The sequence below is a fragment of the Strigops habroptila genome, chromosome 9 (assembly GCF_004027225.2).
Source record: "Strigops habroptila isolate Jane chromosome 9, bStrHab1.2.pri, whole genome shotgun sequence".
NCBI lineage: Eukaryota > Metazoa > Chordata > Aves > Psittaciformes > Psittacidae > Strigops > Strigops habroptila.
Genome location: NC_044285.2, coordinates 26,518,304 through 26,544,959, shown reverse-complemented (window position 1 = coordinate 26,544,959; position 26,656 = coordinate 26,518,304). Strand labels below are relative to the sequence as shown.

General features: G+C 38.1%; 1 protein-coding gene across 10 annotated transcripts in view; it reads left to right on the top strand.

Annotated features, from left to right (window-relative positions):
• Nucleotides 1–264: 264 nt before the first annotated feature.
• The window catches only part of APOOL (apolipoprotein O like), a 31,329-nt gene continuing 4,937 nt past the window's right edge, over nucleotides 265–26,656 (top strand). The window contains exons 1-18 of one of the 10 annotated variants that reach the window (XR_003993137.1): nucleotides 265–334; nucleotides 4,230–4,334; nucleotides 4,941–5,060; nucleotides 6,635–6,689; nucleotides 7,611–7,709; nucleotides 8,462–8,553; nucleotides 9,154–9,240; nucleotides 10,473–10,629; nucleotides 12,331–13,549; nucleotides 14,152–14,489; nucleotides 16,623–16,727; nucleotides 17,054–17,089; nucleotides 18,043–18,211; nucleotides 18,490–18,602; nucleotides 23,465–23,493; nucleotides 23,975–24,071; nucleotides 26,036–26,124; nucleotides 26,355–26,489. Coding sequence is in view for 1 of the 10 variants with exons in the window: in XM_030497414.1 (XP_030353274.1) it covers nucleotides 323–334; nucleotides 4,230–4,334; nucleotides 4,941–5,060; nucleotides 6,635–6,689; nucleotides 7,611–7,709; nucleotides 8,462–8,553; nucleotides 9,154–9,240; nucleotides 10,473–10,629; nucleotides 12,331–12,428 (825 nt within the window). In the remaining 9 variants the exon portion in view is untranslated. Of the gene's footprint in view, nucleotides 335–4,229; nucleotides 4,335–4,940; nucleotides 5,061–6,634; nucleotides 6,690–7,610; nucleotides 7,710–8,461; nucleotides 8,554–9,153; nucleotides 9,241–10,472; nucleotides 10,630–12,330; nucleotides 15,691–16,622; nucleotides 18,212–18,489; nucleotides 18,603–19,163; nucleotides 20,463–21,695; nucleotides 21,802–23,037; nucleotides 23,494–23,974; nucleotides 24,072–25,177; nucleotides 26,490–26,656 lie in introns of those variants that run through there. The other 9 variants (XR_003993133.1, XR_003993136.1, XR_003993135.1 and 6 more) reach the window with 9 other exon arrangements.

Genomic DNA, 26,656 nt, shown 5'->3' with positions numbered 1-26,656 from the left:
ATTAGTCACCTCGTACTCCGGAGCAGATGTTGGGGTCAGAACGTTAAAAACCCCCAAACACAACAAGCATCAGGGAGATGCCGATTCACCACAGCGCAGCAGCAACCCCCGCGCTGGTCACTCAGCAACGCGCGTTCCGGTGCGCGCCCCGCTCTCGCTGAAGTACAAACCCGCCGCACTCGGCAGCGCCCGCTCCTCCCCGGGCCGGCACCGGCCGCCCCCGGCCCGCCCCGGCCCGGCTGGAGTGAGCCCGCCCCGAGTGCTGCGGCTCCGCCCCACCGGCGCCAGACCCTTCCTGCTCGCCGTAGGCGCTGTCGCTAGCATGGCGGCCAAGGTGAGTGCCGGCTGCCATAGACGACCGCGGTCCTGCTGCCGCTCTCTCGGCCCGGCTCCGGCTCTGAGGCACCCACGGCCGGGGGGCAGCCGGAGGACGCCCCACTCGCGGTCTCCTGGGGTTCCCCCGCCCCTCGTGTGCTCCCCGGGGGGAGCGGGTCACCCGCTGGTCGGGCCGGGCCGGGCCGGTGTGTGCGGCCGGGAGGAGCGGTGGGGCAGCGGGGTAGGCCCGCGGCGTTGAGTAGTTCATGGCGGGATGTTCCCCCAGACCCGCGGCCACCTTGCCCAGCCCTCCCCAGGGCCGGAGTCGTGCCGGCGGCACCCTGCGCTGCTCCAGCACGGGGGTTAGAAGGTCGTGGTTTTTCGGAGCAGGGACATAACCTGCAGCCTGTGAGCGAGGGCTCAGAGGAGGAAGGAGTAGGGAAGTATGAGGTCTCAGGATTGTGTTCTGCGTTGCAGAAGTGGAGGTAGAAAGAGCTGGTTCAAGAGAGTGGTTAAATTGTACAGCAGGGAATAAAAGAAGCCTTTCTTCTGGTTGGTCTCCGTCTGCTTACATCCTTCCACTGCTTACTCAAGAGATGAAATATCAACATACTCGTTTGCTGTTGGCATTGTGAAGTCATATTATACATTGCTTAATGTTAAAATCACACTTGCAAACTGACAGGGTCACAAGTATCTAAAATATTTTCAATTTTAGAGGTAATACAGTGTCTTTAAACAGAGGAAATGTACCTGTAATGAGCAAGGCTTTTTCTCAGATAGTTAGATAGGTTTTCCTGTTTTCAAAGTCAAATTGATAAATAGGTTGATCTCACGTGAATCTTTATATTTAGTTTTGCAAAGCATATAAAATGTGTGTGAAAAACACAATGCAAAGAGGAGTGAAAATGGAGCATTTGACCTTAGTTTGTTACAACTACCTGGAAGAAGAAACTGTATTTCGCTTCACTGTATGGCTTGGGTCACCTTGAAGCAGTGTAGTTCAGTACATAAATCTGAACAATTCAGTACTTCTAGTGAAGTGATGGACTTTTATGTGTGTTCTTTATTATTTACTATGAAAAATTTAACAGTTTTATGCTTAAGATTTTACTTTTCATGGGTTACCATCTGGCAGACAAAGATTAAAAACAAATCCATTGAGTATCAGGAAGTTGAGTTGAAGTGGAAGGATGCTCTTGTTTTTGTTTTGAGGCTTATTCCTACCTTCAGGGCAAGTTTCCTTACTTATGCTTCCGATTCTTGAAGCAAATATACAGGATTTGCAGTTTCAGTGGCACAGAGTACTTACGGTCTTGGAGATGAGCATAAATATATGGGTTTATTATGTGTTAGTTTGTATTCTGTATCTTTGAGTTGAACCTGGTGAATTCCTTGTAGCAATGTAGCTTTTTAACTTTTCTTTATAGAATCTTTTTTTTGGTCTTTGATAAGATTCTAACACTTTGAAGTAGACTGTTTTTGAAATGCAAAGACTTAAAGCCAAAATCATTCAGGTACATTTGGCAGTTTTACTATTATTTTTTGATTAGTTCTACTCTAGTTCTACTGTTAAAAGGCACAGCTGCAATAGTTTTCTGCTAGAGAGCATGTAATAAGTTTCTTCAGCAAAGAATTCCTATTTAGTCTCCTCATCAGAGATAAAGCTGTGTCTGTTGGTAGAGCTTCGAAACTACTGTTGTGCTACAGGTGGCATGTGTTGCAGTGTGATGGCAGTGTGAGAGGTGCACAGGAGATGTTTTAACTCTTTCCAGTGACCAGGGTGTTAAGGCAAGTGATTTCTAGTCTCTGTAATTCCAGTGATGTTTAGGTGTCTGTTCATGTAGAACTTTTCTCCAGAAGATGCCATGTAGGCTCCTGGCTCTTGGAACTGTGGATCTGTGGCCATTAGGGACTGGGTGTTTTTCTTTCATTAGCTTCATAGGGCTTAGGTTTGAATCAATTACTGACTGACTTGGAGACATTGTGCTGGCTGACCGTGCAGTTCCAGGATTTTTACAGCTTGAGCTTATTGCAGATGTTCTTCTCCATACTTCTTTCCTAGTCTTTGATATAGATGCATGATTCTGCCATTTCTTAATTCTCAGCGACTTCTTTAGAAGATTTCATAGGTAAAATGTCTTTCAGTTTCTTTAGCTAAACAATATATGCTTTTCCTTGCTTAATCCGTAGTATCGTTTGAAGTAATTTGTATAAAATAGTTTTAATAATACTAGAAACAACCTAGCTAATTGAGGTCTTTTTCATATACCTAGGCATTAGATAAAGGAAGAGGATAAGCATCTCAATGCGGTGAACCCTCTTTAGTGTGGTCAAGGTGACATTGCTTTTCTTTCACCTTGGTTCTTTGTGATTTCTATAGGAAAGAGTGAAACCTTGGAATAATTGTGCCAGCATAAATGTTCGATAGTACAGCTGTTTGCTTGGATATTTAAACATTTATGCATTTGTCTTCAGGCTTCCAAAAGTGAAGCAATTACTGTCAGTCAGGAATTGAACAGCTTTCATCATTCACAGGATAGCTTTCTCTTTTAGCACAATAAACTCTGTTGTTATGTTTTAAAACAAATTAATCAGATTTGTTAAATAAACAATATAACTACTTCATGCTTTCTCACTTTTGAATTTGATTTTCCTTCTAGTATCTACTGAAAATTGGTATGGTGTCTTGGTATCACCTTGCACTGAAATAAGCATTTATGATACATTAATGTTCAATAACATACATTAAACGTTTTGTCAACATGTGACTGAATATTTCCATAGTGCTGGTCAACATGCATCGTATCAGCATGACTGTAGTTTCTTTCACGTGTGTAGGACTTTTCTCTATGGATTTCTGGAGGTGACACCACCTCTGTCTTCCTTCAGACTGTATTCATAATTCCCAGCATAGTTAGGTCAACATGGGAAAAACACAGTTCTTTAGTAACATGACTTTTGGTATCTCCCCCTCTGCCTTGCTCCAAATACAGGTGTTGCTGGTTTAACTTGCAAAGTGTCTGCTCTGCACCTGGGAGCGTTTTTCATACTTATTTTCACATTTTTAAGAGTTTCAAAAGTCCTTCAGGTGAAGAATAGAAGGGAAAAGTCTTTCCTGATAGTAGAAGAAACCATCACACCAAAGTTGCAGGTGCTTCAATGCGTTGTGGCAAGTTTTTCAACATATGGTGTGCCAGTGTGCTTAATGCCAGCTCCGACTGGAATCTTATGGCAATCAGTTCAAAAATACTCATGTGAAGCTGTATTTGAGTTTAAGCTTTGTGAAATATACAGTGGTTTTTTCCAAATAGTGTTCTAAGTAGACATCACACACTCATGACTAAAGGTGTATTTCTCTGACATTACATGTGATATACATGATTGTATGTTACAATGGTGATTCTTAAATCCAGTTACTGTGTATTTTCTTTGATTACCAACATGCAGTTACTCCACGCAGACAATAGTTGAATCATTCTCTGGATTGGAAAGGAGATAACATTTTTTCAGATGCCATGGAGAGGTCCTGTAAATAAAACCTAGGTGCTTTTTGCTGAAACAAGAATCGTTCATTGACTTGTAGCACCTGTATGTTGAATAGATTAGAACTTAATTTACTTTTAAGAGATGATGGAAGCATCATGGCTTTGAACGCAAAATTCTTCGACGTATTTTAGACACAACTGTTGTTGTCCGTGATCGCTAGTTTTTTCTTTACCATTGTAATGTGAGAAAATCTTTGTGTATGACGGAAGAGGTTCCTAAAGGACATACTAATATAAAAAGGTTTTAGAAGTCACTTGTTTAATCCCAAATTTGGTCAAGCACAACAAAGTAATAAAGTCCAGCTTTACTGGAGGGAAATTCTAATTTCTTCATTAAGACTCCCTGTTTTCACCTGTCTGTCCCAGGTGGCAAAGCTGGCAGCTCTTTCTTCAGGTCTGCCATTTGTGTGTTTTACTGTATATGCAGCAAAAGAGAAGGAATCAAAAAGTCACCTGTTGAAACCAGATCAGGTAAGAATCTTACTGTGTGTCAGTCTTTAAAATAATACTAGGAGAACCTACAAAATACCATCTCTTTCCATTGAATTATTTTATCTGGTATATAAAATACATAGCTAAGTAATATGTGATAATAAAAATTACATCCTAAATAACTGACCATTATAGCACAAATAAAATGAAGTGTTACATGTGAAGCGTAGTGAAGTTTTATTTCATTTTCATTATTATGTTATTTCCAGAATGAAGCCTGGAAAGGTAAAGGAGTGTAACACTGATCATGGTAGTGTTTTTCTATTGTACAATTTCTAGTAATAAATGCATGTGTCTTCCAACTGTTCTTGCTCATGCTTTTTCTGGATAAAAGATTGTTTTTATCATAGCAATTCTATTTCTTAGAACCTGTATAGTACTTCTCAGTTTTTGTTTCTGAAGAACTAACCTGTAGTCATACTTCTGTAAAGTAAGTTTGTAAATACAGAAGAGCACAATTTGATGTAGAGCTTTTGGTTGCTGTAATGGGAACACTAAGGATTTGCAGTCCTGAAAAACACTAGTCAGTGTAAATACAGCGTGCAAAGCTATCCCCCTGCAGTACAGTTACACTTTTCTTTCCAGCTACCAATTTACTGTCCACCACCTCTGAAATCAAAATATATCGAAGAACAGCCTGGTCACTTGCAGAAGCAATTCTCTTCAGTAAGACAGACAACCGGCCGCTATATTGGATGGTGCAAGGTAAGAAATTCCTGCATCCAAAGTTTCCTACAATTCTGGACAGAACTAGACTAAAACTGTGAAAAAACAGCATACTTTACCCTGGAGTATTTTTTGCAGTTCCTTGTATTAGCATACATCTATAATTTAAGATGCAAAAATGAACCCTTCTCTCATTTTTGCTGTTATGTAACAGGGAATGTGTGCGTTCTCCCTGTTTTCCACGTCCAAAGGCAGCAGGAGAAGTTCCCTCCAGCCAGTGCTAAACTGGATCTAGGTCAACCCACCATGTCGGGTTCAGAACTATCTCTTGGTTAGCTTCTACAGCAAGAGTTACATGGGTAAATTCTTGCTGGCAGAACTTGATAGTGTTTAGGAGTCTGAAATTCCAGGTACAGACCACAGAGAGAGCGAGCTGCTTCTGAAGCATGGGTTAAAAGACCTGATTCAGGTACTTCAGGAAAGACAGACTGAGTGCATCCTATGTAACTGTTAAAGCAGGCCCTTAATAACTAGTCATCAAAAATACCTCACACCCTATTATTGAATAGTCTGGGCACAGAAGAAAATGTGGTACCTGTCACCATTCTCTTAACTGCTGGTAAATGACAATTTACCCTGGCTGCTGTTAGTATGAATTTTCATGTGTATTTTTCTCTTACAAACAAAGTAGACATTATTTGAAAAGCCATAGAAATCAAAATGTCTTCATGTATTTTCTGTAAATTCTGATTCCGTTGGCCTGAAAATTTTGTCAGTGACTGCATAACTGAAATCATTTCGCTCTAAATCTGTATCAAACTTTTCCAGTCCCTTGATCATCAGGTGTTTCCGAGATTGACTAGCAGTGACCTCTGGTGGTACATGTTCTGTGCTACTGCAAACAAATGATTTCGGTGAAATAACTCAAGATGCCATTCTTTTCATTAAACTCCTAAGGAATTTAACTCAAATTATTTAGCAGTCTGAGGACAATGATACTAATAATGTGGTACGAGAAGGGTTTTTTTTCCTGGATGTTTTTTTTCCTGGATAAAGAAAAAACTTGTAATTAAATAAATTGACCAATTTAAAAGGAGTAATGCAAACTAGTTGAGCACATCTTGGTCCTAATCAGTATTGCTTGTCTTTAGTGAAGGTGAGCACTGTTTTTACAAACTAAAAGACAAAGTCAGGTTTACTGGGAAGAGGAGATTGTATTTTATAATTGAATTTTCTTACGTTGTACAGTTGGTGTCCAGATGTTTTGCTACCTTCCAGTTTTGTTCCTGAGATGGAAAGTGATTTTGCAACATTAAAGAGATTTTTTTTTTTTTTAAATGAAATGTGAATGGAAGTTTTAAAAATATAAATATGGTGGTCAGAAAGATCTCAGCACAGATCTCAGCACACCTGAGAGGTGTGCTAGGTCTCAGCACACCTCTGTAGAAGTTCATTGATCTGGTTTGGATTTTTTAAAGTTACATATTATTTCTTTGTCTCATTGTGCTAAGCCACATGTATCAACCAAATAGTTTTTTACTGAAAGCATCTACTTTTGCAGAAATTTTACATTTGTTTCCTCTGTTTTTGTTTTGGTTTTTATTTTTTGGTAGGATGCTTTTCTCTTTGTTAAAAATGGAATCATGGATTCAATTCAATTTGGAAAAGGTAGGCAAGTTACGTATTTCTGAATTAGGCATTTTCTGTTGTTTCTTCTTGTGGCTTAGATGGTTGAAGCAGCAAATTCCAGTTGCAAGAGAAGGAGAGGTAAAGGGTGGAAGGGGAGTGCACGGGAATGCTTTCTGCACATGTGGGAGAAGAAAACCTGCACTACTCTTAATTCACTATGGAGTTTCATTTCTGCTCTCAAATGAGAGAAATGACCAATAAATAGTACTTCTCATTCCTTTGATTTTAGCTTTGTTCTTAAAATCATAGTATCACAGAATCGTGGAAGCTGGAACTTCTATAGATCCATAGGTCTCCCTGTAGAGGCACCTCTATAGATTACTTAGTCCAGTCACCTGTTTGGAGCAAGGTCAAAGCAGGTTGGTTGTCTCTGTCCAGTCAGGTCTTGAACATCTGCAGGGGTGGAGATTCCACAACCTGTCTTAGTTATAAAAACAGCTTCTTAATTCTAGCACAAGTTACAAGCAGTATTTGCATTCAAGTTCAGTATCAGAAACTGTTATTTTCAGGTAACAATTACTTTACCTAAAAACAGTATATTGGGAGATTCCAAAATATGTATTGTCTCATTTAATGTATACTAACTCAGAGTGAAATGAAAACTTAAATCTCTGCTTTCCCTATTAAGGACTTCTAAAACACGAAAAAGTCTCTAAGGAGGAAAACTTTGCTGCTGTGTTTTGAGGACTGTGATTTTAGTTCTGTGTAACAGACTGCAGAGTATGCATCTGCAAAATCAGGCATCTTCAATCAGTAACAAAAAATCCAGCCTTGGGCTGTAGTCAGTTTAAGATATTCATAATTTTGCTTTCATCTTTATTTCTTAAGTGGGAAATAAAAGTGTTAATATTGAATTGCTATGCTTTTGTTGTTGTTGTTGTTGTTGTTTTTAATTCTAAGATGCTTACGTTTACCTGAAGAATCCACCACCAGAATTTCTTCCCAAAGTTGGTATCATTACAATATCAGGCTTAGCGGGCCTAGCGCTGGCAAGAAAAGGTAGGATTTTTTGCTTGTTTTCATTATTGGTGTGTTGAATATGTAGCATGTAATAATTTTAATGGTCAAAAGGCTTTTCTGAAACATAGGCAAAAACCTATGTAACTAGTATTTAAAAAATCCCAAATCCTTTTTGATAAATTGAAGCGGTGTTATTAAATGCTTCTTTTAGAAGCTGGTTTAGACCTGATAGAGCAGAATTACATAGACATTTTTAATGGTGGTATCAACAGAAATTCTAAGTAGGACAGTAGTTTTGAGTTCGCTCGTTGCTGGTTTTGAGAAACTGTGTGTGTATGGGAGGAAATCGGAGACAAATTAACAAGTAAGATTACTGCATACAGTGAAAACTAGAGGAATTTAGAGGGAAGTTGCTAATGAATGGCATTTGGCTTAACAAGTGCAAGAGAATACATGTCAGAAGGCATGGTTTCAACAGTTTTGAAGCCGGAAGGGTAATTTACTAGATAGAGCTGAATGACACAGACCTTCTTGTCAGTTTTCACTATATTGGAAAATCTAGTTTGGGCTTTTTTCTCATTCAAGAAACCAGTGTTCAGAGTATCAGTACCTCCTGCAAACGTGGCTGTACTAAACTATAGTCATGCTCTGTATACTCTTCTTCAGCTGTTACGGGGATAAGTTTGATGTAAACAATAGTTAGGGGTTAAACAACTACACTTAGTTGATACAAGGACTTGGCTTTACATTTCTCTGGTGTCTGATTATTTGAAATATTTGGCTTTATACAGGTTCTAGATGGAAGAAAATTGTTTATCCACTGGGACTTACTGCTTCAGGGATTTCTGTTTGTTACCCAGCTCAGTCAGTGGTATTTGCTAAGGTAAGTTTACACGTATTTTAGTATTGAGTTAACAGTGAATTTAGTCATAGTATTCCCATTTCTCTTGAATTTCAAGTGTTATGGGACTAGTAGTCAGAATTCACATGCATCTTCATTAAAACATACAATGCATGAGAGGTGTTAATTGCGTAGCTATAAAAAAGTAATAACTGAATTTTAAAATGCAGCCTCTCTTTTTTTAATCGTTTCTAAAATAAATGAAGATTATTTTTTCCTGCTGAAATGAAAGCAAATAAAAAATAAAGCCTTGCCAAACTTGATACAAATGCAATTTGAGATAGTACAGGATAGCATCTCGTTTTAGAATTTCTCATTTTCCAGTTATTGTCATCTTGATGTCGTCTACCTGACATTGCCAAAGCACTGTTGGCTAATTGGGTTTTGATTTCATTTTGAGTAGGTAGATGTAGCATGTGAATGCTACCTGTGGATTTCTAATACCTATTTAAACACTATTTAGGATTTGCTTGATGTAAGAGAAATATGCACTAGATCTTGCAAATAAGCTGCATTTCATTTGAATGGTCTGTGTATTTTAGTATTTTTAAAGCTGTTTTTAAATTACATTTTTCTAAATAGGTAGCAGGGAAAAAGCTGTTTTCTGCAAGCCATCAAACCTATGGGGCTTTGCAATCACTGTGGGCAAAAAATGAAGATGTCACCAAGGTAGGCTTTCTCAGTAATGTCTGTAACTCATAAATGCAGAGGGAGAAAAAAGTAAATTAGAAGGTCAAGTACTGGTTGCTGATACTGTTAAGATTACTTACTGTGTTAAGTGAGGCACAAAACCCCTCTGGCATTTTTGTAACTTCAGTGTTTAATTGATGCCATAGTTGTTGCACCTTTCACACCAATGTATACTGAGATCCCCTATGTACTCCCACAATACACGCAAGATGCGCAAGGGAAAACCAGATTTCTCTTATAGCTCTTTTTTGATCTTGACAAAAATAGTCCATTCCGATTCGAGCTTTGGTTCTAAGCAGACCACTGAATTTAAGATAAAGATACAAAGAATTACAGTAACATATCAGTGTAAATTACCTATGGAATTGGGGTTAGTACATCCTGGACTTAAACATGTGTTTTCTCCAACCTGAAAGAGTTTTTCTCCAGTGGAACTTTATAAACCCTTGGCAAGAGTAGCACTTTTCTGAGTAAAATTTCAGCTTTGGACAATAATTTTTTTTTTTTTTCTCTTTTTGAAGAAGATGAAAGTTTCTCAATTATATGAACATTTAGAAGTATTTAATTTTTTAAATTTATGGTGTTCATTTGTGTACAGTCCTCACCTTATATTTTGACTGAGGAGCATAAATGGAATTCCGAGTTTTGAAAATGAGATTCAGATAAATGTCATTAAACTGAGAGCGAAACAAGAATTGATGCGGTAAAGTTTCTATTAGTTTTTTTTCCCCTCAGTGAAGCCTGTTCTCAAAACAATAGATTATTTTTCATTACTAGGTTATTACCATGATTTATCTTTCCATTTTCTGTTAACTAAGGGAGTAAGTGTTCTCTATAAACTAAATGCTATTCCAGTCTTGTGCAAGGCTTTAGATTCCTCATCTGTAAATGAACAGTGACTTCCTTGTGAAGGACTTTGAGTGGGTCAGGTAAAAGCATAGTATCAGGCTGAAGTATGTACTCCTGACAAAGTAAATTTCCTTACATGTGAATTTGAAGTTGTGTGTGAACTGTGGGGTTCTTTTGTGCATTTTAGTTTCTCCATCTGTGTCCCTTGCTTGCAGCTGACTTTAACATTGCTAGTTGAATATCATTGCATGATGTCATATCTGAAGATAATTTCATAAAAGCTGTCAGCCTTGAAAGCTTTGTTTTGCAATAAAGTATTAAGCATATACACGTGACTTTTTTAATTGACTTTTGGTTCACAGCTGCAGCAAGAGTCAGTGTCAGTTACTCAAGAAGATAAGAAAAAGAAAGAAATTTCTGGTACAAAACCTGAGTCTGCTATTGAGTCGAGTTCATTTAACAGAACAGAATCTTCTCCAGTAGAATCTTGGAGTAATGAAGATCCAGTGCCTTCATCAGGTGAATTAAACATTTCAAGTGTAATCTCAGGGCATCTTGCAAATCCAATTACTTAATTTTGTAGTTACCCTTGCTTTAAAATAGAGCAGACTGTTATAGCATATTATTCTTGAGAATATATTGTAGACACTTTTATTTAATATATACTTCAGATCCTCAGGTGGGTGCTAATTTTCTGACCCTATCACAGTGTCAGAATTCTTACATATTTGTTGTTCTCTCTCAATAATGTTTTCTTTCATTCCATATGGTGTGGACCATATCCCATATTGCTAGTAATGAGATGATATCAAGTACTTCTGTTAAATACCTACTTTAAATTATGTTATCAGACTATCATAATTTACAGGATTACTGCTGGATTTTTGTGAGAACAGCTAATTTGAGTTACTGTTCACTTCTCCATGTGGCTTCTATATCTTCAGATTCTGGTAGAAGAGGAATGTGTAATTGCCAAATGAGGCACTGGATTTTATTTTCCTAGGTTTTTTACAGTGATGTTCTTTGTGCAACTTAAGTGGTTGAGATAATTGACTAGATCATGTAAGAGCATATTTAACGTGCATCTATTTTGAAAGGCCAATTGCTAAGAGAAATAGTGCAGTTACCTATTAAAGGAGAACTAAATTAATTTGAAAATATTGTTACTTTTTGTAGGGCAGTTTCTGAATTTTACTCGTTGCTGAAATTTGCTTCCTTCTTTTTGTTGTGTTCTTTACGTAATATAAGCAGAACATATTTGGATCAGGGGGACTAATTTTTTCCCTTTATTTTCACTATAATATACATTCATATCTTCATTTGCTTTGCACCTGTATTTTTCCTGATTTAGTTTCTGGAATGTTTCGATCCATTTTTACATTCGCTTCAGGCCAGACTGTCTTTGATGGTTTACTGTATATAGGTATCTTCTGTCTGCTCTCGTGGCATTAGTTCATGTCCCTAATACAGCCAAAAATGCCCGTGACCTAAATTAGTCAGTGTTGTCAGAGATGTTTATTTTCACTAGTCCAAACAGGGCAGAGCTTTCAGGAGAACATGGCACACTTTGTTAAACCAACTGTTGTAGCTGGAAAAGAAGCAAACTAATAGCAGGAGGCACAGTCCTAGATAACCCGCCTTTATATTCTCCGAGACCTTCTGGAATTACAGTATCACTAAATATGTCAGTCTTTTGTGTTGTCATTCAGGCTGAGTGTGAGGGTTCAGTGCTTTAGTAAACAGTTCATTGGTTTTGGAAGTCATGAAGTGAAACTAGGTAAGAGTGTGTGTCTCAATTTGGAATTCTTGCCGTCTGGCAGCAGCTTCAGGGAAGATACTGATCTAGTTGGTTTTGGGAGACACATCTGTTCCTGAGAGCAGCAGGGCAAGAAAGACTGGAGATTTTTATCATGTCCCAAACTTTCCCTTTCCATGGGTAGGGCAAAGCGTCACTATTTCTTCTCTCACCCTGCTGTGTTCAGGAAGTAGTTTTAAGGTATAGAGAGCAGAAGGAAGACCTGCTCCCCATCCACTGCTGTATGCTAGTAATTAGAACATACCTTCATCATCTTGTATCGCTTACACAGTTTTAACTAGAACATACATTATTTTGATCTTTTGTGGTTGGTAATACAGTAATCCTTAAAATGTGTTGATAAGTTGGTTTTTTCTACAGCTCAACTATGTATTTTAATTAAATTTCTTTAATATCTCTAACAGGAGCAGTGAAGACATCAAAATTTAAGCCTGATCCAAAACTTATGGACCATGGTCAATCCAGCCCAGAAGATGTGGATATGTACAGTACTAGAAGCTAAGACAAATATGCTTACAAATCTTTGCAGAATATTACAGATAGGGGGAGGGAAAGAAGGGAAGGAATATTCCTTATGATACATACTCTGTGATGTATAATTTAATCAGGTATTTTCTTATATCCCGATTTGTATTATTCACTTACGTGGTTCTGTTTAGTGAATGTTTTGTTTCTCACTACCTAGAAGCGGTGAGAGTTCACTCCTCGTCAGTGTCATTAGTGAGACACTGAGAAAGTGACATTTGTCAGTGTCTTCTCACAATGAGGTTTCTCTGTGCCAAGCTTGTTAATAAATGTCACTTCACAGAGGATATTTGAAAATGTAAACATATGTCTATAGTTCAGCTCAGATGTTCATTGATCTGAAAGAAGAATGTGATGGATGGGGTTTGCAGAAGCTTCTTTGTCTTTTTCTTCTTTCAGCTCTGGAATGAAGGGCAAGAGAGTAGCCTTAAAAAGTCACTTGTTACATCATCCCAATAGCATTATCTTCAATGCTTGTATAAACAAGCCACTTTTTTTTCATTTCAAAGTCTTTTGTTGTCTGCCTCTTTCACAAAGGCGAACGGAAACTGTGTCTTGTCCTGAATGCTGCTTTTGTATTTAATGTTACTGAAGTTTGGAAGAACACACAGCTAATCTCTAAAACATCCTTTATAGACTGCATTAGTTTTCATCTACTTCTAATGCTTCAAAGAACTGTATGCATATTGCTTAATCTATGAAGCTGATACTGTTTGAATTTATATAGAATGCATTAGTAGTGTTCAGAGTTGGAAACTATCTGTAGTTTTGAGACTTAAAGTGCTTGCAAGTATTAAAAATGTAGAAGTAATAGGCAACCAGCTCTTTCTTCCCAGAAGTTTGTAGGCAATACCCATCGATCTTGGTAGGGTTTGTGTAAAATCCTGTCATTTTCCATAAGAATGAAATTAGACATAAAGTTTCCTAGAATGAAGCTTTCCAACACTGCTTTTATCATTGCGTGTAGCACTCTACTGCTGTTCGACCTCCATTTCTCTTAAAAAAAACCAAAACAGCTCATATTAAGGTTGGAACAGATCTGCTGGCCTTCCTTGAACAAAGTGCAACTCACAGTGATGATCACCCTGCTGCCTAGAGGTAATCTCACCTGTAGCTAGTGTGGTACTTCCCTAATATATAAACTACAAAAGGACAGTGTGCTTGTACTTTGTCCTTCGATCTGTTGAATTCTGCTACCTTTCAGTTACTGAAAATACGTGCTTTGTTGTAACGTTGAGGGGGGAAGCAAGCACAAACTTACACAAAAACATAGTTTGGTTGGATGATATGAAGGGATATTTGCTCATGTTCTCCGTAAGAAGAGATTTCACAACCTGATTCCTTCTTCTGAGGCTGATAATGTAGAGGCAAATGACTAGTGAAATACGGGCAAGCAGTATTCCTAGTGTCATTGAGGGGCTAGCAGAAGTTGTGAGGGGATGCACAGTGCATGGTCCACAAGGCACGTATGATGAGTGAGCAAAAGAATAAGTAAGGCTTTTAGGATGCTTCAGAAACAGGTAAGTATTGATATTTTGGAATCCAAATTTCAGGAAACGTGTTGGACTTTGTTACAGAGTCCAAAGTAAGGTGAAGGCAGTAAAAGTGAGGTTTAAAGAAGAAAAATTCTATTAGTGAAGCTTGCTTAGGACAAGTGACTTAGAATTTAATGTGTTTTGTTTCTTTAATCATCTCTTAAGGTCCAGGAAACTCAGAATTCAGGCAGCAATCAGAGGATATTAATCTTTACAGAGCTCCTGAACAAGACACATTTAATGTTCCATAACAGAGAGAGGAGCAGAAAAATTAGATATCTGGACTTCATATACCATTTCCAGGGAAATGGATGAAGACGTAAGGCAGGAAGTGAAAATGGGCAAGAAATTACTACTTACAAGTGCAAGACTGGATGGCAGAAATTGTATTATCTAGCTACCTTTGATCAGATTCTGGATAAAAAACATAATGCAAAAACCATCTGCTCTACTCCTAGATTCTATTTAAATTCTAACTTATGTCCTTTGAGTCAACAAGAAAGGTAAGATGATGCAGGTTTGTGTGGGTTTAGTAGGGCTTTACTGTGGTGGTATTTTTCAGTACATAGTGAGAAACTGTGCACAAGAATTAGTTTTCTGGAAGCAGGGAGAGAAGATTTCTTGGATAGCTGTTAAGGAACAAGCATGTCTGCCCTTTTCAGGCAAGAGTAGGCTTTAAAAGACTGCCCTCTATTGCAGTGCCAAAAGCTAGTCTGGTCTGTTGTGTACTTTTAAGGTCATTACTACTCAAACCTCATGATGCAAATGAAAGCGTCTGGTCTGCGAAAGGTGCATTGAACTCCATGGTGGTTAGGCAGTCAAGAGTTAGATGTTCCATGCAAGCAGTTTGTATTGCAGCCTCTGATTTTAGAAAAAGTTTGTGGTATAAATGGACATGATACACAAAGCTGTCCTTAGGCCATATTTTAGTGTCAAATTACTCCTTAGGGCAAAATTGTAATAGAACTACACCTCAGAGTTGTCCTTCAGAAGTCTTAGATACATTTACTGGGACATAACTTAAAATTAGTGCTCCTACCCACTTCGATGAATGAACAGGATGAGGAATATACTTCTAGAGCTGATGAAATGGTATCCCTGTGCTGTGTCATATCTTCTTGGTGGATGAGCGAGCGAGCACAGGTTTATTCCAGTACAGGGTTTGCCTGCTACTGTCACTTCTTAGTTTGTTTTTTTTATCAGATGACATTTCTCTTTTTCAGGTTTTTTCTGCAAGACAAGGATATATATTTTTTTGTTTGTTTTCTATCATCAGTTTTTGTTTGGTATCCCTATGCAGTTGAAAAGCCAGAACTAGAATTAGTGGCTTAGGTGTTGACACTGAAACAGCTACAGCTAAAGATGACTGTTTCCCTATCAGCAGCCATAATCAAGATCTTAGTTGGTATTTCTGTCCTGGAACATATTTTTAGTAAAGCCTGGAATATGATATATTGCAATGGTTCCTTGCTAACATAACTTCTGTTGGAGTCGGTCATTGTCTTGTCCACCCATGTGAGATACTTGATAAGAGAAATTTCTAGAGGTACCAAAAAAGATGCAGGTTATTATAGAGAGGTTTGGAATGTATTTGCTGGAATGAAGGCAGCCCAGTTCAGATGACTAATCTGCTCTTGTACAAATATTGGAATGGTGACTGTGAATCTTTATTCCTTGGCTGCCATTTCCTGAAGTGTTTCTTTGTAAAAAGGTGCCTGCTCTCTTCAGTTCAGACATCTGAACCTCCACATCTTGTATAACACTCTGTAGATGGCTTGTTCCAGATAGCTACAAGGAACTGTAGCCACATCTCTGTATTAATAATTTATAGTAAAGGTGCTATGCAATGGCTTTAAAAAAGCAAATTCAAATCTCCGTTATGGCGTGCTTGTGAGTCCTCGTATTAAATGTGTGCCTGACTTGATCTCTTGAAGATTTCAGCCCTGGTACACAAACCTGTTAAAGAATGAAAAACTAACATGAGTATGCAGGGAAAGTTGCAGTGCAAGTCATGGTTTTATTAACTTATAGTGAAACACTGAAATGCCTCTCAAATGTATCATGAATGGTCACTTAGAGTTTCTTTCATGATGCAGTAATACAGTAACATAATACAAGTAAGAATGTATACTGTAATTTTTATATATTTGTAAAAAATTCAAGGTCTCAACTGAATAATAACATATTTTATAATATAGAAAGCTGTAATGCAGGCTTTTTATTTATGATTGTATTGGATATACAGAGATTTGGAACTCGTTGATATTAATTTTTTATTTGCATAAAACTGATTGTGATACTTTATTTTGTCAGATTGTTGTGAAGCACCTGAAAATAAAGGTGATGCGATACTTTTTAAAGATTAACTTTTGTATGTTGTCCCCTCTGTAGGGCAGATTGTCAATGCCTTTTCTTTAAAGTACATGTTAATAGTTAATTTGGTAAACATGACTAAGTCACACCTGTTTCACTTATGTTGGGGGAAAAACTTCACCTCTGAGGTGCTGATACATACATTCCTGGTGAAATCACTGCAGTAACATACAGGACATATTAATGCTCAGCATTCTGGGTTTTACATATCTTAAATTTTGAGAAGTGCTTCCATTTTCTTTTCTTGGTGATTTCTTCTAAAGGATGCTCACAGCTTGGAAAAAGAAGGCTATTATCTGTACTGGAGGAATGACAGAGGCAGATAGCAAATACATTTATCTCAGTATGGCTCCATGATAATCTTGCAGGTAAAGTAATTTTCCTATCCAGGGGTCATAAATAATGTAATACATGGTGTAATCTACAGTGTAATTACTTAAGAAAAATAGTGTGACTAAATAATGTGGCTATTTTGATGGCAGATTATCCTTATGATTCTTGAATAACTTAGGAAATATTGTAAAGATATTTTAATGCATCTGTGTAATTATTGTGACAGTTTGGAGTATCTCTGAATACATTCAAATACAGAAAGTGTATTAAATCTAGAAAGAACGTGGGGCCCAAAAAGCCTGTGCTTTTTAAAAAGGAACATGAGTATGCCCAAGATTGTCATTTTTATTTTAAATTGCAGGGATTCTAAGAAGCAAAGCTCAGATACGTGCTGATGGTAAGCTACTGTCAAGAAAGATTGTCACTGAACCATTCTGGAAGTTATGTTATTATTTATATTATCACAGTATTGATGTGCTCTTCTTCACTTCAGAGCAAGCATACAAATCAAACTGAAATGCTAAGGAGAAGGAGATCTAAAAGTTGGGAAATCTTGTGGTTCCACTTTTTTTTATTTGAAGAAACTTCTTTGTATTTTAAAGTCCAATGGCTGGATCTATTATTTGTGGTGCAAAAAATGAGTATGTCTGTACATAGTAACACATTGGAGAAGAGAAAGGAGAGGGAAGTGGAAGTTTGATCACTGACTCAAAAGTGGTGAAAGGGACATGCATTTGGAGTTCTGAGTTCACTGCAGAGCACAGTCAGAACACGGTCAATCAATGTGCAATCAGTTCTTTGCCCTTTCGTTTATGGGCTGTAGGAGATTGCTTTTACTCAGCCAACCAAAAGAAATTCTGTGTGTTTCCCTTGCTGTGATCAGCTAATAGGTCTAAACTGAGGTTACCATGGGTATAAGTGTTGGTAACTTTTTTTGTGCTTGGTTTGTAGCAGTCCTAATATCAATATTTGAAAAACATGTAACTTGCTTTCTGTTTGTGCCTCCCTCTGAAGCTCGGCTACACAACGGTAGTAGAAAGCATTCTCCAAAGCTGCTGAAATTAGTTAATGAGGGTATACTGTGAAATAGAACATAATGGCTGTTTCTGCCTATTGGCGTTAGTTTTGTTTGTTGTTACCTAAGTAGGCACTAAAACAAGAAACCTACTGCTGGCCTCTGCAGCCCTTCCGTGAGGCCTAGTCCAAACCTGTTGCATTCAGTAAAATGCCAACAATGTCACAAAAATTTTGGGGTCACAAAATAGTTTGAGATTTGTAATCTGCTTTATCAAAACGTCGCACCCAAGTCAGAACTGCAAATGAGATTTCTGCATCCCTGTCTTAATCCAGTGTCAAAGCCCTGGGTAAAGGTGTTTGTTTATCACACAACCTGAAGTACTGGCACTCAGCAGCTCTGAGCTGGAACCAGAGAGGAAATTCCCTGTCAGCAAGAAGAACCAAGCGTGTGTGCGAACACAAGTTACATCTGATGAAGGATCGTGCCATTTCTTTTACTGAGGTATATGTTAACTTCTCTATTCTTGTGATTCTGGGATCTGTTATAAAGAAATATTCTGACAGGGCTGAGAATCAGTCATTTGTGGGTGGTTTTAACAGTATAAATGACAACAAAATACTTCAGCAGTATGTGGGATAGATGCTCACTTTGGAAATGGTGAACAGGGAAGATTCTAGTATGCCTTTAAAAAGTGATCTAGGGAAGGCAGTATCTTGGGAAAAGATGTCACATTCCTGTTCATGCTGTCTTCCTCCCTGTTGTTCTTTGATGAGACACAGAATTTCAAGACAGTCCTGAGGTGTTGCTGGGCAAATTTCGAAACAGCTCATGATGCAAACGTCAAACCCAGGATTGGAAGAAAATGCTGCAGCAGAGAATCGGAAAATTCCAGGTAGAAGGATAAACCTCTGGGATATAACTTGGGGTAGTGACTTTCTTATTCCCTTCTTTACCCAAAATTCATCTCCCCATTTTATGCAGTCAGATTTTTACCTTCTATGCCTTCCCTTTATATATGGATATATACTTTCTAAGGTATACTCTTAAAATGAAACTTGGGGATTTTTAATTTTTTTCAGATATATTGTTTAAAATAAAAACATTTGATAGGAAAGAGAACTACAACTTCCATTTGTGCTACATTTAGATACCACAAATGAAAGCGCTGAGTTGAGTCACTAGCAAAATCCTAGTAAGAATTATCATTAAGTTGCAAGCAGTAGTCTTGGTGTAGTCAACACTAAGATTTGAAATAAGTATTTCGCCTATTAACAGATGTTCTGGCTTAGTGCTAGAACATACTTAACTCCTTGTCCTCCTTGATTCAAGACTCCACTTGGCTGTAACTTATGAATTACCTTCTCCAAAAGATAGTAAGGTATATTTATTAAAGTGGATATTTAGATCTTTTGTCTTTAAATTCTTTCGTAATGTAAATTAAAATTCCTCAAATATACATTCTTCTTTTCCAAATACATTTGAATTTTATCTTTAAAAGGTAGCATAATCCTAAAATGAGGATGGATAGATGCTTGTGACAGATACCTTTGTGTGCTGAAACTTCTGTTGTTAAAGGAATACTTTGTGTAAGTATTAAAATTCAGAAATAGCAGGGTTGATGAGACATTTTTATGGAACTACCCAGTTGTCGTAAAAGAAAATACGCTGGAGAAGTTATCAGGAAGTATCTGTCACAAGTTAATTAGTAATTCTTCATAGAGGAGGATCCTGTAAAACAAGCTCAAAATCCGTGGTCCTTGCCTTGCTACAGTAACAGTAGCAGAAAGGAGAGTGCATTCTTCTGCTAGCAAAAACTGGAAGAAACTTTGAGACAATCAGCTTCAGGATGTGTGTTTTAAAGTCTTGTTGTTCATCCTGTTTGTGGCCAGCGATGCGCTGAGTGAAGAAGCTTTGGAACGTAAGGCATGGCTGCTTTTTTGCTTTAGGGCTTGTCAGAATAAGGACGTGTCTACCTATGACTACCTATGAGAGTGCTGCCATGGCATCGCAGTCCCAGTGGTATTGCTTCTGAGGAAATTCTCCTTATGGTTTAGGTAGAGTTTATTTTAAATAATGGGAAGACAATGAAAACATGAAGACCTCTGTGTGACAACTGCTTGCTTTGTTTGCTGTTACGAAGTGTTTCGTAGTTCTTGGGTTTTGTATGCCAGGAGTATGGTGATATTTTACAGACACAGCTATGCAAGACAAAAATGCTTTTGCCTTGGCTGGTGGGGAGGAAGGGGGTTTCCATCTTTTTTTTGAAATAAAGACTGCTCATAGCATAGATTCTCTACCTAATAATGCATTAGTCATGAGTTTGCTAATCCACGTGTTCATGGTGTAAAATCCCTCTTACAACAGCAAACCAGTGATGTTAACGATGCTCTGATACTACTTTCCTCCTGTCAGTTGCCAGGTAGGCTCAGAAGGATCTGCTCAGAGATCTCTTCCAGTTCTGACTTTCTGGCTTCATTCTAAACGTGTATCTTCTCACTGTGAAAAGTTATGCAAAATTTTACACAGCTGTTTTGGCTGTTTAGGGGTTTTTTGGGTATCATAATGGTGCTTGGCCTTGCAATGTACAGTCATGGTTTTGATTTTCTCTCTCAGCATCTCCAGTGGTGTCTTGCAGTTGCTTTTTTGGTTACACATTATAGGTCAAGATGTCAGGTACATCTCTGTAAGTCATAGACTTCAGTGGCTTTGCACCAGAACCAATGTGTCAGCTTGTAGCTTGCTAATACAAATGGTGAGTACAGCATTGTCCTGGTTTCAGCTGGGATAGAGTTAATTTTCTTCCTAGTTACCTGGTACAGTGCTGTGTTTTGGCTTTAGTCTGAGAATGATGCTTATAACACACCCATGTTTTAGTTGTAGCTAAAAGGTGTTTATACTAAGTCCAGGACTTTTCAGCTTCTCATGCCCTGCCAGTGAGGAGGCTGCAGGGATGTACCCAGGACAGCTGACCCAAACTGGCCAGAAGGATATTCCAGACCATATGGTATCATACTCAGCATATAAACTGAGGGAAAGCTGGCCAGGGGCTGCTGCTTGTGAACTACCTGGGCATCAGTTGGCGGGTGGTGAAAATTGCATTGTGCATCAGTTGTTTTGTATACTCCGATTATTTTATCATTGATGATGTTATCATTACTATTTCCCTTCTTTTTCTGTCTTATTAAATTCTCTTAATCTCAACCCATGAATTTTACCTTTTTTCCCAATTCTCTCCCCCAACCTCATTAGGCTGGGGGCAATGAGCAAGCAGCTCTGTGGTGTTCAGCTGCCTGCTGGGTTAAATCACAAGCAGCATTCAGTCTGAATCCCACACCGGAAAGAAACAGGTAGCAGAGAATGTAGGGTTTGAGAGCCAAACACAGTGACTTTTGATGTCTGATTAGCTTGCTGATGAGGAAGCTATTTATAGACAGCTGTATGCCTGTGAACTACTGCTAGCACTCAACTTCTGGCACATGATTTCCAGCCCACAATATTTACACAGCAAAAGAGATGGAGGAGAACTGACAGTAACACAAAATATGTAGACCAAAATAAAAAAGAATCCCAATGCAAAACACACAAAAAGTTTTTCATTTGGATTATAATTAGAAGGTTTGAATCTCAAATGAGTTTCGTAAGTTTTAACCTTTGCCAGCAACAATCCAGAGATGATACATAATGGAATTCAGATACAACCATACTTAAATGATATGATAAAAAAAACTGATAACATAAGCCATACAATTTACTAGCTAACCAGAAGATGGATACAAATCAGGGTAAAGTAACTTCAGCAGCTAAACCTCCATTTCTCAAATAATACCAAAATTTGGAAGGGGAAGTCACTGGAAAGTAAGATTTAATATCACAGAGTTCAGCATATGAAGCTTAAATTTCTAAGGTAATTAGAAATACAGCCCACTAAACAGTGTGTTATGGTATAACTGCATTAACTAAATATTAGGTTTGTTTTAATTTACAGCCAGCTGCACTGGAGTTGAGGACTTTGGGGCCTGCTTGGGTCATACAGACAACTTCTGTCCTACCAATATTTCTTGCTAATGTAAAAATGAAAAACCTTTCTGCAGGTAGGGGGTGGTGTTGGTTTCTTTGTTAAAATATATGCTATGTAAATGCAGCTCTCAAATATATTCTTAACAATGAACTAAATTTAGACCCTGCAATATTGTGATTCATGAAATAGATGTTGATCATCATTCACGATGTGTGTAAGCTCATACGAAGCATCAAATCTGGGCTCTTGAGTGCATCACTTTCTTTCTGGAGTATGTGTAGGCCATGTAATTTATTAGGTAGGTAATCACTATAATCCTCAATTTTCACATGCTTGCTGTTGTCTTGGATATTTTACTTTAGAACTGAGTTATGCTGTATAATGGCAACTTCCAGTTGTAGCCAACCAGGTCCTTTAACTGAGTACACTGTCTAAATGCTACATTCTTGAGACTATAAATATGTATTCTGATCATATCCAGATCCATACAAATGTTGCCTATAAATTGCAGTAAGAGAAGCATTTTCTGTAGTGGAGATCAAGGCCAAACTTTCAGGAAAGGTTCCCCAAATCCAGACTGTTTGCGCCAATAAATGTGGCAAAATCCTTATCAAAAGAACCTTCCTATCATGAGAATTGCTGGGGACATTCTGTTCTAGTGATGTCCTTTGTATTAGCAGAGGAAGTGATGCTTTGGGAGGGGAAAAAAAGAAGCTCTGAATTAGCGAAAAGAACTTGGCTTTTAAAAAAAGCAACATTCTTATCCCATTAAAAGTCTTATCCCATTAAAAGTCTTATCCCATTAAAAGTCTTACTCTTACAAGCAGAAGGGACATACTCCGTGATCTACTGTGGGTGGTGGTGCTGCTTTTTCATAGAAGGTGCATCAATGTTGTAATGCTACATAGCAATGTGATGTCTCAGTTACAGCTGTGTGGTCTGTTTTGGAAATGCAGAAGCTTTGCCATGCTTACAGCTGGCAAAAAGATCTTTGACCTGAATCATGGCATGACTTGGCCAATATACCCTGTTCTCAACAAAACTTATTATCTTGGGCTTACTGGAATGCTAAGTTGGACTTGGTTGACCTGGAGCCTGGCAGAGTGTATTTGCATAAAATCTGGAATAAGATGTGTCTTTCTTACTAAGAGGAGTAATGTCTTCAGACAAACAGGAAAAATGTGAAATCTCTTGACCCCTGTAGTATTCAATAAGAAATAATCATATAGCAAAATAGATTACTTTTGTTTGGTGTTACTGATTTTTAAATTAAAAGAATGTTGCTAAAAATGAATATTTTTATTTGCAGATGTGATTACTACAGAGTGGACTGTCAGGAGTATTGGTACATGGGCCCCAAATGCAATCACCATTGGAACACTCTAGATTTCATTTTAGTAATTATTCTTCCTGCAGTAGCACTGATTTTTGTAGCTGTTGTAATATTTTACTGTGTCTACCACTGTAAAAGTGAAAAAACTGGGTAAATTACTCTGATGCAGTTAAAAGGAGTTTTATAATCAAAATGGAAGTAAAGCAAAAAAAATCTGGTATTCTGATTAATTCTTAATCTCTGGATATTTAAATCAACAAGTTTTCCATACAGCATCCTCTGCCAAAATACTCAATTTAAAACAAAATCAAAGCATCTTACCAGAGCATTTAACAGTTGTTCAGCGTTTTACCACTGCATACAGAACTTCACTTCACTTTAAGTTGTTACTTCTTTTCTTCAGGGCTAACCGGGAAGCTTTAACGTTGATAAGTAAGTACATTTACAACTTTAACTCAAGACTACCAAATCTGGCTTGCTGATTCATTTGCTATTAAGCCTTTCTTTCCACAAGTTTCTTGGTTGTTATTCCTTCTATGGAAACAGATAAAAACAAAGACCAGTAAACATTGACAAGAGGCTTGGTGATTAAACACAATTCCTCCCATTCTTGGGTCCTAGGCGTTGAAAACTTGAGCTGCTTTTTGTTTCAACATTTGTTTTTCTTCCCCCACCACCACCTGCCCCAAGTACATAGACAACATGTCCTTTTTCTTCTTTCATTGAGCCCCATTAGCATGTATCACTGTCTGACTTCCTCTGTCATTGAAAATTGTAGTAAGGCATAGCTCTCACATAGCTGTTGCCATAATACATCTAAACCTATGATACGGCTGTTGAACCAATCAGCAGTACAAAATGATTTGTCGAGACCCTCAAAACTATCACTAATGCTCTAAATTCCTCCAACCAGGATCCAGACAAATCCATACTGTGAAGCACACCAGAATCATGCATTTACTCCTGAAATGGCTGGTAACTTGGGGCACGTTTACCAGCAGTCGCCAAGGGTAAGAGATGTTGGCATTTGGGTACGTCACGTATTCCTAATTCCAGTGGAAGGCAGGAAGGCAGGATTTTGTGAGGCAACAGAATGGTATATGAATAGCAAAAAAAGGTCATCTGGTAAAATTAAAGGTAATCTGAGTTTCCTTTTCCTATTGGGAGTGATGCTTTCCAATAATGTTTTTGGAGGCTGGGGGGATCAGTGGAGATGGTCAGAAGGATACGGCTGTACCAAGTGTATTGTTTATCTTTGTCATCTCTCAGCTGCATGATGTGTAAATGAGAGCATGTAACTACTTGTAGTACATAAGCACTGGCAGAGTTGTAGCTGTATTTCTTTAAAATTCACTACCTACAACTGAGCTAGATTTGGGCCTAGAAAATTTGGCCATTTCCTGGTTGGTTGTTTTTCTGTTTTTTTCCTGAAAAGAGAAATTTCCTAAATTAAATCTGAAATGAATTACCTGCATCACCTTTGTAACAGACTCTTTCGCTGGGACCTTTGCAACATTCCTGTGAGGCAGAGTAGACAGTCTTTTACAGGTTTATGAAGGTAGTCTGTGACCGAGCTAGGAATTGAATGCTGGTCCCTACAGGCCAGACTAAAAGTGGCCAGGCTAATGTGCTGCCATGCCAGCCTTTTTCATTAGGTGACATGTGCTTTATATAGAGATCGCTTGAAACAGTGGGTATCACAAGAAAAGAGGGATAAATGCATTTCAAAAACAAAACAGGAAATATGAAATACAAAGCAGCATGAAAGGGAATATATTTGTGTCTGTGTTCATTTCCTCATTCGGGACTTTAGTGGTTATTCTACATATTAAGGAGGATATAGTGTTTGAGAAGACATTTTAGGCTGGCTGAGAAAAGAACGAAAATAGTCTGATACATGATTTCCTGTTAAATATATTTGTAAAGTATTAATATCTTGGAAATGCAGTGGGGAGAAATGAGGCACAAGCCTCCCTTCACCAGGAGATGGTGCTGTTTAATATTTGACTAATTCTGAATGTTGTTGAACTGATGCTGTCAATAGGGAAGAAAACCTACCGTAAAAGGAACTGCTTTGGGTAAGGGCTGCAGTAAGTCCTCTTTTCTCCTGCTCCAGACTGCAAGCTGCAGTCCGTGGGACGTTTCTGCCGCATCTCCTGGCTGGCTGTGGTGGTCATGAAAACGTGCACTTGTAAAAAGCCCATTGATAATTCTCTGAGCTTTTGCTGTCATGCCAGTCAGGCACCATTGTCTGAGAGGGGCAAGAGAGGCAACCAGAATCTGCATCTGAAAGCATCCGCTCCTGGAGATGAACTACCCTGAACTGCTTCTCTGGAGAGGGTGCCTGGTTTTGAAAATTACTTCAGGTCATTCTATTTTTAAACAAAGCCACCTTTAGCAAATGAACATGACTTTTTAGTTTTATGAACACTATGGGATACTTTGTTTCTTCATGGTGTTTTCCTTCTTTATCTAGCAATATGTTGGTAAGACAGCAGCCAATCCTGTAAGCTATAATAATTCATCTTAATTGTTGATCACTGTACTTACTTAGTTAAGTTTTGACTCAGGTTTGCATAAATCAGAGAGAAATCCACTGTTGTTTGTGGAGCAGCATCTTTCTGAAATGTGTAATCATTAAAGACTCAACAAAACTTCCAGGCCTTGCTTAAAACCCTTAATACCGGGTTTACTTCATTGTGCAGACACTGGGGTGTATGTTTCTGTTATATCTTAGAGGTATGTTTTCTGTATTATGCAAGCATGTAAGGCCTTTTCTTCTGCTGAGTCTTTTAGATAAACTGAATTTATACATTTGAAAACATCTCTAACAAACATTATATTTTGTAACTGATAAATAGGTTTATACAGTTTTTTTTACACCAAAGAAGACAGCTGCTGACATACCCAGTGAGCTGTTTCTGTAACTTGCTGACATTTTGCTCTGTGTAACCACCTGATCCCCTACATACAGGATGTCTGGGTTGAAGGAATTCCAAAACCTGTACTGAGAAGACAAGATTTTGATGATGTCCCAAGCCTGGATCAATTAGACAACTACAGGTGTATGCTGCTGGTTTTCTGTGCCTTTTTGCTCATTTTCACTTACACTCTAGTTTGGAGACTTTAGAATCACTTCGTAGCTTTGCCAGTGGCCACAGCAACTGACAAAGATCCAGTAAATAGCAAAGCTTTTGACTGCATTATTGATGTAACTTTTGTGGCTTGAGACTTTGATAGAAGCTTTTCTGAATTTTTTCTTTATTCTCCTGTACCTTGCATAATTCCCACAGCGTTGCTGCAAGAATTCTGGGGCTATTTTGTACGTCATTACTAAATGTGAACTAACGCACAGGACCAGGTTTATCAACTTGCTGTTTAAGACTTGGTCTGGTTTCCTAATGTATCACCAAAAAGAAGAAGTCAAGGTGTGTTTATCTTGTTTCTGAAGCTAAATCCTAAAATACTGATTTATCCAAAAGCTTGTGTGGCTTTCCTCTGATAATCACAAATGTGTTCATTTTCATTGCTTTTTAGAAACAGAGTTTCTTTAGTTGTGCTTCTTCAAAACACAAGTAAAAGTGAATTTACAGGA